Source organism: Lissotriton vulgaris, chromosome 10 (assembly GCF_964263255.1).
Source record: "Lissotriton vulgaris chromosome 10, aLisVul1.2, whole genome shotgun sequence".
Lineage (NCBI taxonomy): Eukaryota > Metazoa > Chordata > Amphibia > Caudata > Salamandridae > Lissotriton > Lissotriton vulgaris.
The window spans coordinates 113,657,030-113,671,203 of record NC_141698.1 but is presented as its reverse complement, the minus strand read 5'-3'; the positions used below and the strand labels follow the sequence as shown (position 1 = coordinate 113,671,203).

Sequence of the window (14,174 nt, the reverse complement as noted above, 5' to 3'; positions counted from 1 at the left end):
GAGCATTGTGTCTCACAGATAAGTGGAGAACACCCCCCATCTTTCTGGCTTATTGGACCAGGTTTGCAAGTTCAAAATGCTTTTACGACTTGCAAGATTGCTTTGTACAGTGCAGCTTGTATGGTCACATAGCCTGTGATTTTGTAAATGTATGCTTCGTGACTTATAGTGACCTCAAAAATAGTTCATTCGAGGGGCCTTAAGTGTATAGCTGGTTAAAGGGACAGGTTGAGAGTATTAATATACTGATGATATTATATACCATGATCGCTGGATTAAACGCATGATATTTTCTTTCCCACATCTGATTCACCATCTCCCCGTTTGAGTGGGGTCGCAGTTTATGCATGGACCAGTTAAAAGTATTAGTTGGCTAGTTACCAGTCACAAGTCAAAGAATGCTATGTTTTTAATTACAATTGAAACTGCAATCTATTTAGTGCTGACAATCTGCTTTGCATTTTACCAACCAATAATTATTTTAAAGCTATCCTCTGCTTTGTATTTCAGTTATTGCTCAGCACCATGGTCCCTAAAGGCGAAAATTGCACTGTATAATACAATTTAAAGGCACTGTTATTTACCATAAATGTATTTGTGTTTCAACCATTGTGACAGTGTCCTGAAGTTCTGCTTTGGTCTTTGTATACTGTGTGGTAGGTGTTTTCAAATTTTCCCCAGTAAGCGTAACCTCTCATGCCTGCAGAAAATTGGATTCTGTTGCAAAATATGGAGTATTGCAAATTTATAACAGTCCCTTTTTTTCTCAAATGCCTAACTAAAGAAATACTGCGTATTTTTGCATAAGGCTGGTTTACTCACTTCTGTATTGTCTCATTCCATAGGTGGAATGTGCCCTTTTCGGCACATCAGTGGAGAAAAGACTGTTGTTTGCAAGCACTGGTTGCGAGGTCTGTGCAAGAAAGGTGACCAGTGTGAATTCCTCCACGAATATGATATGACCAAGATGCCAGAATGTTACTTTTACTCTAAGTTTGGTAAGTATGTCAGATGACTGGCCTGTAGCCACTTGTCTGCTAAACCTCACATTTTGGTTGTGCATTACTTCCCGGGATTAATTCATTATGTGTATTACTTTTCAGCAGTAAAAGCGACTGCTCGGAACAAGTGCAATGGAAATTCCCCAAAATTTGATGCTGGCAACACAAGAAGTGGTTAAATTTACAGGTCTTCATATTGATTGTAAATTGTACAATTCTATGTTGATCGCAAAGGGAGTTCTATATTCTTGGAGCCAAGAACCAAATTCTTCAACCACTGTGTCACTGTTAGTAGAATTTTGAAGCTTGCAGGCTAGTGGTGTTTCTAACTCTAAGTGTTGTTTGCCAACCCTGGTTTCATATGGACCTCTGCAGGCAGCTAACACCTGGTGGGCTCTTCCGGTTTCAGATTAAAAATTGTCTTTCTTTTAGCAGTTTGGAGCTCGCAGATGTTAAATTTTATATTCAGTTGTATTTGCATGATTTAGGGATAGAGTTTATTTTAGCCTGAAGGAAAGGTTTTTGTCATATCTTACAGATGCTTAGTTCATCTCTTATAAAGTGGTACTCGTATTACGTTGGACCTCGAGTTTTTCTATGGTGCGTAAAATCTTTACACACACACACACACACACACACACACTCACTCGCTCTTCTCCTATTTGTATAGTGTATTCTCAAAACAGAAAATTCTAAATCTGATCATCTCAAATTCCTATTTTCTAGCAGACTATAATAAAAAAAATGTTACTCAAAGTTGTTTTATTTTTACATCAAAAAGTGGGAAACTGCAATACAGTGTTGGTGTTTTTACATAGAGAGAAATCCTTCAATAATGAGGCACATTGCCACAATTGTGTGGGCATGCAATATAGCTATGTAGAAGGTGGCAACGATTAGAAGCCTAAGGGAGGCTAGATCCGACCCACTAGGGGGCTGTGTCAGGGCTTAAGGGTCTTTTTAGCACTGTGGACCCAACAGGAAGCGTCTATGCAAGGTGGTGTGTAAACTTTGGAAAAGTGAATGGAATAAAGAGTGGCTAGGGTACCCAGCGAGGTCTACGAGGCCGTAAGTCATGTAGGATACCGGTGGGGGGGAGGGGTGGGGGGTTTGTTTACAAAATAGTGGTGTGCTGAGTCTGCTCGGTCGGAAGGAGGCGCTCCTTCATCAAAGAAGTGGAGAGCTCTTAACCGAGGGGGGGTTTCAAGCATGAGTATTTCGGGCGAGATAGTTAGTGGACAAGGGGTGTCCAAAGTCGCTGGAATTTCTGTGTGGGTGAGCTTGTGCGTCATCTGCTCTAGTACAATAGTGTGCCAAAGTTGTGTGAACCAGGAGGCAGGGGTATAGAGCACCAGGATCGAGCTGTAAGCTGCTTAGCTGCACCTGTCATGTGTCAAGCCAAGTAACAGTCTGTATGGGTCATCGCAGTCCGATATAGGGCGAATGCCTAGGATAACCGTGTGATAACCGTCTGGTATTGGATATCGTAGAGTGCCATTATTGTGGCCCAAGATCTCCTTCCAGAAGGTCTTCAGAGTGGGACATGCCCACCATATGGTATAGAAATCACCTTGCAGGGCCCCACAGCGACCGCATGAGGCAGGGTCTGTAGGCTACATGATATATAGACTTGTGGGGGTGTAGACCCATTGAAACATGACCCTGTAGGCTGTTTCCTGTTGGGGAATGCTTCTGTGTATGCGTGGGATTTCCTGCAGCCACTGTTTTTGGGTGATAGCTGGTGTCATCTGGGGACCATTCAATTGATATGGATGGCAGGGGAGAACGTGATTGTTGCAGGCCTGCATATGTTTTAGATACCAATCCCCGGAGCCCGTATAGTTAAGAACAAGTTGTTCGAAGACATAAGGGGGTGGTGGCAGCCTCCACATTGGGGTGGATGGAGGGCTGAGTGTCTAAGCTGAAAATATTGGTGTAGAGCAGCTTCAGACAGGTGGAAATCCTGCTTGCATTGCTTTAAAGGCTTATCGGCTGGTCCTTGAAAGAGGTCTTGCAGGAGCAGGCATTTGCCCGAAACGCACTCCAGGAAGGTCTCCTGGGGAAGAGCAGGTGAGAAGTTGGGGTTGCGTTCAATGGGGGTGTTTAGCAAAGAGAATGTGGTCAATTTATCCCAGATCTCCAGCACCGTTTGTCTCGGGATGGCGGCGTAGGCTTTGCTTAGTCTGGAATGTTTGGGCAGCCAGGCCAGGTCCCTTAGTGGCCTGCAGACAACTGTTCTATCCATGTGTACCCAGTGCTTTTCACTCTTCTGCACTTCCCACTCTGAGATGGAGCGTAAGTGTATCGCCCAATTATAATCTAGGAGGTTGGGGCATGCCAGCCCACCACGATAAGCATTAGGAGTGCTGCGGATATGCGAGGGTGCTTTCCTCTCCAGATAAGAGATGAGGTCAGCCTGCAACCTGGTGATGTCTTCGGTGGGAAGGGGCGTTGAAAGCGATTGAAAAAGGTTGAGAAGCCTGGGAAGAATATTCATTTTTAGCATGTTAAGGCGGCCCAACCAAGAAATATGAAGTGACTTCCTCCGACGGAGGTCCCCCCGAATCGCCCTCTGAAAGTGTGCTAGTTTGCCCTTGCCCTAGAGGAAAGAGAGTCTGCGATAGTAAGATCCAAATACTGTATGGAGTTCTAAGCCCACTTAAATGGGCAGAGAGTGCCTGGAGCTGCAAGAGGCGTTGCGGTGGAAGAGTGAGGTTGAGTGCTTGCGACTTAGCTAAGTTAATCTTATGGCCAGAGATGTGCTCATAGGGAGGTGTACGACTCTGCTAGTGCTAAAAGGAGGTTGTCTGCGCATAGCAGGACCTTATGTTCCTGAGCAGCGAAGGAAATATATCTGATGTCCACCGAGCGCCGGAGTTTGATAGCCAGGGGTTCCTCCATCTGGACAAAGAGTAAAGGGGACAATGGCCAGCCCTGGCGGGTGCCTCCGAATAGCAGGAAGGAGTTTGTGGTCATGCCATTGATAAGAATGGACGAAGTAGGTGCTATGTAAAAGGCTATAATCTTACTGATAATGACTCGGCCAAGCCCTATCTTCAACAGCACCGCTCTAAAGAAGGCCCGGCTCACCCGGTCGAGAGTGGGGATGGAGTGGCGCTGTGGTCAGGTAAGCCAAGTGGCAAAGATTTTCGGACCCGGTCTGTCCTTTTTAAACCCCACTTGGTCCGGCTTTTTTTACCCCACGGAGGAGGTCTTCCAGGCAGTTGGCCAGAATTTTGGCATAGAGCTTAGTATCAGTGTTTAGGGGGGTGATTGGGCGATAGGAGGATCATAGGGTCGAGTCTTGCCAGGTTTAGGGATCAGAATGATTTCTGAGTTGGACATGGTGGGCCCGAGGCTAATCTAGTGGGTGAGAGAATTGAAATGGACGAGCTGGGGCCTGGAGCTGCAGTAAGAAATCCACATAAAAGGACAGGGTGCGGCTGTCAGGATCAGGAGATTTCCCTGTAGGAGCTCCTAAAGCGATCTGCCGAGTTTGGCGGCCATAAAGGCTCCTCCAGATCACGAGTAGGGGAGGGATCCAGAGGCGGCCAAGGACAATTCTGGAGGTAGTTATCTATCTCAGTGAGGTCTTCTCCCCCTGGGGCATATAGGAATAGACAGTACTTTATTGTGCATGGTTATTTAAAACCTTTACAATATAAATCAGGATTCAGTAAAACATAAATCAAATGTTAACATGTTAAAACAGAGATTCTGTCCTTAAGTCAAGACACAAGATTCCGTGGTGAGATAACTGCAGCAGAATTTAAAAGAAACTTAGCATCATGTTAGACAGCCTATTTATCCTAAAAACAGAAGAATAATAAAATTAAAAAAATAAAAAGTTACGGAATGGATTATCCATCCTTGCCTGCCAACGGAAGATAACAAGACAAAAGTAAAAGAACATGCCACGGAGGAGGCGAGGATGCATAAATTGTGATAACAGTTCGGAGGAGCCCTATTACCAGTCAGTACTGCACAGTTTTAGGAATAGTCAATATAGCACAAGTAGAGTGGGTGGTTCGCTTCTTGGGCCGCGTCGATTAATAAAGAAAGAGCTAAGATGTTAGAAGTAGTTCCCATACCTTTGCAGAAACCTGTTTGGTTATACGGGATAGCTGAAACTTCAGTTGCCCAGGATGACAGTTCTTCTAGAAGCAGACCTGCGAAATATTTGGCTTCATTATCGAGCAGAGCCACTAGCCGATAATTTTTTGGGTCGTTTTTGTCACCCTTTTTAAAGATGGGGGAAATAATGGCTCCCCTCCATGATGACGGGATTGATGATGTCTGCAGAATCTTGACAAACATTGGTCTGAGGGCAGCTGCCCAGTAGTCAGGGTCTTGCTTAAATAATATGGGGGGGATCCCGTTTGGTTCCGGGGCCCCCTCACGCCTTCCCTTTGATATTCGATAACAGATCGAGGCGCTCTTAATTTCAAATGTCTGGTCTTGCTGCCGGGGATCGTTATAGACACGGCTGAGTGTTAAACGTTCCTTGGTGTCTTTTGTGGATTTGGACATTCCATGGATGTTAGTGTCGGTGCCCTTGAAGTGAGCGTTAAGAAATGTTATCCAATCGTCTTCAGGGACGAAGGAATTAATGCCTTGATTCCCCCCGTAGACAAATTGTTGATTTTTCTCCAGAATTGAGCGCTGTTGTTTGATTTGGCGTCATATAGGAGTTTTGCCCACAGATGCTCTTCAGAATCTCGCTTAAGCCGCCAAATCAGCCTCCCGCGTTCACGCTTTAACAGCCTCAGTTCGTCCTTGACAACAGGGTCTGTCCTTACCCTTCGTAACTTTTGGCCGATAAGAGTTTTTAGATGTTTTAGGTGGACATTATTTGTAAAAGCGTGAATCGGATGCCGCGTCGGATTAACCGGCTTTCCCCCTCCATAACGCTGGTTTTTCCTCAGTGATTTTCCCATGTTTTTGCGTAGTGTTTCTGTAAATTTCTCCCAGCTGGCAATTAGATCTGTTGTTTCATTTTGGGCTTCACCAAGTGCTTGCTTTGCGTAGAGCAGGAGGCCCGTAGGGTCATCTGTTCTGCATTTTAATCGCCTATCGTTTGCTGTATAGACTAGTTCGTGCCCAATGGCGCACGCTGGGATTGAAGTTGCAGAAGTCTCTAAAGTCACTTATTGTTGTAAATGATCACTGTAGTCAAGTAAACCGATATGGAAGTCAGTTGTCACTTGAAACAAACTACCAGAGAGGAAGGTGAAGTCAATTGTTGAGCTGGTTGTTGTACTATGGAATGTTGCTGCTTGGGGACGGTCCCCTGGGAATCTCCCATTAAGCACTCGTAGACCAAGTTCTTCAAGAGTTGCTAAAAGTTGCTGTGCTGCTTTAGTCCTGCTTCCCCCTGATGAGTTGGGGCATATAGGGTTCGGTAGTAGTCCCGAAGGGCCTCCTGCTTATCCGTTTCACGAATATCCTAATCCGCCTTCTGAAGTATGGTAATGTGAGATCTCAACTGTTGTTGACGCAACCTGCGCGCCAGGAGGGAACCTACGTTATCTTACTCCTCAAAATACTTTTGCTTAAGGACACCAATGTCTGCCATGAGCTTGGTTTCGAAGAGGCACGCTTCTCGCGTTTTAGCTATGGAGTTGGAGGTCAGTACCCCACGTATGGTGGCTTTGAAACCATCACATAGGATGTGCAGGTTGGTGCCAGGCATTGAGTTAATCTGCAAATACTCCTTGATTGTGTCCTGCACCGCAGCAGTCAGCTGGGTCTTGTAAAAATTAAGCGGGATGCGCTATCGGGGGCGCGTGAGGCCGGGCCATTTGGGTGTACATGTACGCTTGATGTGGGCATGATCTGAGATGGAATTGCCAGATAGGCGTGCTGAAGCAAGATCGGGCAGTAAGGAGGAAGAGACAAATAGGTGTTCGATGCAGGAGTAAAACTGGTGCACATGTGAGTACAAATAGAAATCTTTGGAGACTGGGTGGAAGTAGTGGTGGGAATCAACCAGGCCAGCGTTCCGGATTTCTTTCTTAATCCACCCAGACAGTGCCCCAGTGCCCTGGATATGGGAAGTTCTTCTGTCTAGCTGTGGGGCCCAGACCAAGCTATAATGCCCCCCCAACGACTAAATCGCCTGCCGCTGCGCCAAGCTAGCCCGATAGAATGCAACAAATGAAACCATCTTGAGCTTGGCTGGGTGCATAGAGGTTGAGGAGTGACAGGGTGTCCCTCCACCTCTTGAATGTAATAGTGAGATATCTCTCGCCTGGATCCCTAGTGAGCGTGAGAACTTTCGTACAGATGTTTTGTTTGCTCATAATGGCGATTCCCAGAGTCTTAGTGGTGGTCTATGCCCAGTATTGGTGCTGGTATTTGGGGTGGGCCATGCAGTGACAGTCCGCACGGATGAGGTGAGTCTCCTGCAAGAAAATTATGTCTGGGTCTTGTTATCAATCCATCAGGAATTGTAAAGTGCGCTACTTAACCGTGAGGGTCTCAAGGTGCTGAGGGGTGTGAGGGGGGGGGGCAGCAGATCCATTTAGCCAAAGAGCCAGGTCTTGAGTCTTTCTGAAGGTGTTTAAGGAAGGGGCGTGCCTGATGTCCGCTGGGAGTTCGTTCCTAGTTTTGGCCACGATGTGGGAAAAAGATCTGCCTGCTCTGGCTCTGTGGATGTGCGGGGTGTCAGCCAGTGCGAGGTTGGAGGATTGGAGGTTCCTTTTGGGCACTTGGAAATTCTGTTGTTGAGGTATTTGGGTCTGGTGTTCTGGAGGCAATTGTAGGCGTCGGTTAGGATTTTGAAGGTGACTCTTTTTTTTTTTCTTCATGGGGAGCCAGTGGAGCCTACGTTGGTGTGGGCTGATGTGTTTGTGCCGGGAAATGTCGAGGACGAGTCTGGCAGCGGTGATCTGTATCATCTGGAGTTTGCGGAGTAGTGACTTGTTGATGCCGGCATAGAGTGCGTTTCCATAGTCCAGTCTGCTGGGGATGAGTGCGTGTGTGACAATCTTGCTTGACTCGGGGAGGGGGGGGGGGGGATTCCACTTGAAAGTCTTGCAGAGGATTTGGAGGGTGTTGAAGCAGCTGGAGGTGATGGCGCTGACCTGTCGGCTCATGGTGAGTGATGAGTGGAGTACGATGCCGAGGTTTTTGGCGTGGTCTGAGGGGGTCGGTGGGCTTCCGCGGCAGACGGCCACCAGGCGTTGTCCCATGCTGAGGGGCTGGTTCCAAGGACGAGGACTTCTATCTTCTCGGCGTTGAGCTTAAGGCAGCTGTTGGTCATCCAGATTGTTACTTCCTGCAACCTTTTTTAGGTCTCGCGCCTAGCGTTGCAGTGCTCACGCAACACGAGACCTCTTGTACGGGGTTCTGAAAGCTGACCCCTCGCTCGTGCGTGTGGTTTTGTTTTCGCGGGCTGCATTGGCTTTACTGTGCGTTTAAAAAAAAAAAAAACTACAGCTCGCAATTGGGCAAAGGCGGTGCATGTCCCACCTTTGCTCCGCCCATGTCCCACCTGTGTCTGTTACGCGCATCAGCACGGCACAGACAACAGGCTCCCTTGCCCCTGCTCCTCTGTGATGCGCACGCACCACTGGTTTCGATTCCCGCCCCCGCTCCTCTGTGGTGTGCACGCACCAGTGGTTTTACAGGGCTTTCTGCTGTTGGACAGGCTCTCCTGCATGTCAAGCTTGATATTCATCGTGGCGCGCCTTGACACCGATGCCTTGAACTTCAATAATGGCAGCCACGCCCTTTATATAGCACGGCTCAAGCATATCTTTTTAAAATTTTGTTTACTTCTTTTTTTTTATAAGCGCATATGGTGGCCCGCAACTTTATTATCGCGCAACACCAAAATGCTTTTCTTTTCAAATGTATCTGCTTTTACAAAGTGCGGCACGCCAAGCTTCATATTCATGGCGGCCGCACACCTATCTCTCGCTTTGATATTCTACCCCGGTCGTGGACGATACAGAGGCGGGGAGTGGAGAAAGTGAGACATACACACGTCCCCAGCCTGGGCAGCTGCCTATTCTACCATTCGCAACGGCCCCCTAGCAACCCATGAGTCGCGCCCAGCAACCATGTGACCATTGTTTACAATGTTGCTGGGAGCGATGCCGCCGACATTGGATGTAATCATGGAGGGCAGCAGTGGCCATGAGCGACTGCTAAACGGGCTGCTAGAGGGAGCCGCGGGGACAGGGACGGCACACGGACGCAGCAGCAGCCAAGCCAGCTCCAGGGTGCAAGTGCTTTGCCTGACTTACACACTCTACCGGGCCAGGCCCGCTATGCCTCATGGTTGCTTCCTTCTTGTTTTTCTTGCTTTCTGGGACCTGTACGATTCAATTTTCCATTATGGTCTCTATTGGGTTTGTTAAAAAGACACCCAGTCACTGGAAACGAGTAAAAGACGCCTGTGCTCGGGGTCATGCCCGCCCTTCCCTGGAGCTTGCATCCATGCCCATATCAAAGCGTTGCAAGTAGGAACACAGCTCTGAGCTGGAGACCCAATCAATCAGAAGGGCCAAGGGGATGGGTGAAGTTAGATTTGTAAGGATAGCTCACTGAGTTAATGGATCAGGTGCAGGCAACAGCAACCCTACAAAACTATATCCCGCATTAAAGTAATGGGGGGGGGGGGGTAAATCCACGACATGAGAGAACCGAAAACCCGCCTTTTCCCTTCCATATGAATCATTGTGTTAGTGCTACGTGAGTCTAGTGCCCCTCTACAGGCTTCCCGGGCAACTGAGCGCTTTTTTTTTATAAGCTGCATTTACCGATTTTCTATATAGGTACGGTCTTTTTTCCTCTAACGTTGATAAAATCAATACTATTTAGTTCCTACAGAATGAGTGTTCATGAATTACAAAGGATTTCTACCTTTAAAAACAACTTAATAAAGAGTATGTTTGCTCAGTATAAGCTGGTACTTGTCATTAGCGTAGACGATGTCTACCCCATGTGAAGCACTGCATACAGTGGACACAAGGGGAGCAACCGCACCAAGTCAAAGTGCAAACAACCGTGCCAGCCAGCGCAGTTTATACAATCTGACCCCAAGCACACTGCTCCGTCTTTTAAGCAAAATACTGTTCAACCAATTGGCGTCTCCCATTCACTCCTTCAGTACGTGATCTCTTGCTCCCTAGGGGGCAGGTCACTTTCTGATTGCAGATGTGCCATGCAAAAAAACACCGCAATGCTCAGCTGGTAATGTTCTGCAAAGAAACATTCTAACAAATAGAAGTCGAATGTAAATCATCTTTAAAACCGGGTTCGGATCTAAAACGAAGCAACAGTCAGTACTTTCCTGGTTTGCACTCCAGAGGTAAGTAACATGTCCCAATTCAGTTCTCTCATGTCCTCTTTGGCCATGTCACTATCAGTGCTCAGGCGCCCTGGTTAAAATTCGAAAGCTGTTATATTATATATTCAGGAATAGTGAGATGTGTATTTAATATTGTAATACAGCAGCAGCTCACTAATATTACTACAAGTAATCTCTGTGACACCCTCCTATTTATCAAATATGAGGTTCTGTTTTTATCTAATAGAAACATTATTTATGGATGTTGCATGAAACATAAACGCAACATTTCTCTGCAAAATGTCTGTAATAGACAAGCATTTGCAATGCAATAGGTCTCGCATTACTAAATGTTTCTGTTATTGGCATTGCATTATTATCAGCAACGCTAATAGCTCAAACTTTTACTAATGCGAGACCTCTTGTATTGCAAATGCTTGTTGGAAGTTGTCTGGCGGTGGTGGGGTCTTTGGTGAGGTAGAGGATGAGCTGGGTGTCGTCCGCATAGGATACGATGTTGAGGCCATGTTGTCGGAAGCTTGTTTCCGGTCCAGGGAAGACATGGCTTGGCAGTTCGGGCTGGACTGTTCCCATGAGGAACATGGTCAGACTGATTTGCATACATCCATGTCTGAACTGGGGTGGCAGAGTGGGCTAAAGAACGGTGATGGATTAAACCCTGATCTTTTGACTGGGTGTGAGTGTTTGATTGATTCAGATGCTCCGCCCATCACCACCCCCTTTTTGTACCACTTTTGGCCACCATAAGTGTGGCAGAGTATGCTCAGACGTGAGTCCCTTGCTCACTTTGCCACTGGATTCAAGCAAGCCGGGCTGAAGGCGGCTGGAATGCCAGAAACCGGTCCTCGGAAGCTTGTTTCCGGTCCAGGGAAGACATGGCTTGGCAGTTCAGGCTGGACTGTTCCCATGAGGCACAGGGTCAGACTGAGTTGCGTATATCCATGTCTGAACTGGGGTGGCAGAGTGGGCTAAAGAACGGTGATGGATTAAACCCAGATCTTTTGACTGGGTGTGAGTGTTTGATTGATTCAGATGCTCTGCCCATCACCACTCCCTTTTGTACCGCATGTTGTCGGACGATGGCTTCGAGCGGGGGCATGTAGATGTTGAAAAGGGTAGGGCTCAGTGACGACCCCTGTGGGACTCCGCATGTGATGATCGTGGGGTCAGAGAGGAAGGGTGGCAGTCTGATTCTTTGGCTTCTTCCGATGAGGAATGATCAGATCAAGTCTAGAGCTGTTGCTTGTATACCGGCGATGAGTGTACGGTCGGAGACGGTGTCGAAGGCTGCTTATAGGTCGAGTAGGATGAAAGCGGCGGAGTGTCCTTGGTCCAGGAGGGTGCAAATGTCGTCTGTGGCGGCGAGTAGGGCAGTCTCAGTGCTGTGGTTGCTCCGGAATCCGGATTGGGACGAGTCAAGAACGGCTTGTTGTCTTCGATGAATCTTGTTAGTAGCTTGTTGACTGTCTTTTCTGCAACTTTGGCTACGAAGGGGAGGAGCGAGATGGGCCGGTAGTTCTTGAGGTCGGTGGGGCCGGCTGTGGGCTTTTTGGGCAGGGGCCTGACTTCTGCGCGTTTCCAGTCGTCTGGGAAGGTTCTTTTTTTTGAAGGAGGTGTTGATGATGTGTTGAAGTTTGGGTGCGATGGTTGAGGTGGCTCTGTGGTAGATGTGAGGGGGGCAGGTGTCCGTGGGGGCTCCTGAGTGGATGCCTGTCATGGTCGAGGTGGTGTCTTCGGCTGTGATTGGAGTCCAGGTGTTGATGGTGGGCTGGCTGTTGTGTATGGGGAAGGGCCGGTAGTGGCGTCGGATGGGTGGTTGGCGAAGTTGGCGTAGGGTTTTTTGATCTTGAGTTAGAAAAGGGTTCCAAGCTGGTTACAGAGGTATTGGAACGGGGTGATGTCTGTGGCTTCGCTGCGGGGTTGGTGAGTTCCTCATGATGGTGAAGAGTTCCTTGGAGTTGGTAGAGTTTGCGAGGATTTTGTTGTGGATGAAAGTCCTTTTGGTAGTTCTGATTTGGTAGTGGTAGTTCATCATGACGTCCTTGTAGGTGGTGTGGTTTTCGGGGGTCTTGGTGTTTGTCCAATTCTTCTCCAGACGTTTGCAGATGCGTCTGGCTTCTTGGAGATCGGTGGTGAATCGGGCATCTTTCCTGGGGCGGTGTTTGTTGGTGTTGCATAGCTGGGCGAGTTTGTCTGCACAGTTGGCGACCCAGGTATGGAGTTCTCTGGCTGCGGTGTTGGCGTCGGATGTTGGATGCATAAGAGATAATAGGAGAGTTTAGCCCCTGTACATTATGGGAAGCATCTTGAGATCCAGTGCGGTGGCCATGAATGGCGACGAGAGACGGGGGCATGTTGGTGTGCAGAAGGTGGCAAGGCGAGCAGAGGCTGGAGATGCCGGGCCCCTCATTGTGCCCAAGGGGAAATGTTGATGATACTGTGGGAAGGAGACCTCAAGGGGGCTGGATAGGAACACAAGAGCGAGAGGGAGGGGTAAAGGGGCCAACAGGGCCTAACAGGGCCCAACCATGCGAGCCACTCCATAAAGGGACAGGAAAGGGGTACCGGACCAGGAAGAGGAGTAGACCTGAATGGAGGAGAGCCCGCTGTGTGTGAGGGGTGGTCTACAACACATCAGGCAACCAGAGTAGTCAAGTAATCAATCCTGCAAAGGAGACGAAATCACTGAGAAACAATAAACCATGAGCAACAGTAGGTTTAGCTCCACTCTCTGGGCCCGGCTGGGCGAGCAACAGTTGAAAGAGCCAGGGAGCTGGCCACGCTGCAGAGAGGGGGAAGCCAGGCTTAGTGTGGGAGTCATTCGCCATCAGGTGAGGAAGATGCCCGCTCTGTCTTGTTCTGGAGGTGCGCGATGACCGCTTTCGCCATCTCCGCGGCATAGGTGGGCTTTGTGTGTCTGGAACGACCCCCTGGTAGACTTTGTGCATTTGGGCTTCTATGGATCAGTGTGTGGGGGAAGAGGAGTGGAGACCTCCGTCCTCTGGGTCGTCCATAGCAGGAGGCTCTAGAGGAATCTCAATAAGGAGTAAAAAGTGCCTATAAGGGATTTTGTTTAGAAATTCTTACTCTGGTGTAAAGTATACGTAGTTACTTGGAAGTTCAACCCCTATTTGTCTTGAACCCTTGAACAATCTATGCATACGTCAGGTTATTAACACTCAATGAATGGAAAAAATAATGTCAAAAACAGAAGTGTCTTTTTTCAAGAAAGTAGAAAAAGTTTTATATAGATAAAATTCAAGAGGGTGCAATCAAATATAGCTAACATGACAAAACACTATGAAATAGGATATACAAATGTACCCGAAAATCATGAATGTATACATCTATTCCAAGACAATCAAAAAAGTAACAGAAAGGAAAATGCAGAAGACAATTACTTAAATACAATAAATGTTTGGGAAATAGATGAAAAAGTCAACGTTTCGGTCTGTTGTGGTGTAATTGTCCGTCTGACCATCTTCAGGACGTACAGTCAGTTGTATAAAAAGACCCTTTCCAGTGGTCCAATGATCGAATAGGACAGAGTCAAGTCTTGGTACAGAACGAATCACCAAGAGAATTCCCTGTTGAATTATTCACTCTAGCGGTATATTGCTTGACGCTGAATGCTTTTAATGCGTCAGACGGTACGCATTATTTAACTATACAAGCGAGTTGGAGGGTTACACTTGGAATATGGAGTTTTGAAAGATCTCGCTAACAAATTGAGTCTATTATATAGCGCATTCAATGGCATGGGTCCAAGAGGGACATGGCATCTGAGAGAGCAGACTATGCGTTGCTTATCTTCCAGGTGAAAAACAGTCCGAAGGGGTGGGCCCATTGGTATT

The 14,174-nt window shown here is 47.6% G+C and overlaps 1 protein-coding gene across 2 annotated transcripts in view; it reads left to right on the top strand.

Annotated features, from left to right (window-relative positions):
• CPSF4 (cleavage and polyadenylation specific factor 4) overlaps nt 1-14,174 on the top strand; it is a 96,216-nt gene that overhangs the window by 36,159 nt on the left and 45,883 nt on the right. For both annotated transcript variants that reach the window (XM_086940643.1, XM_086940644.1), the window contains exon 3: nt 846-998. In XM_086940643.1, coding sequence (XP_086796769.1) covers nt 846-998 — 153 coding nt within the window. The remainder of the gene's footprint in view (nt 1-845; nt 999-14,174) is intronic.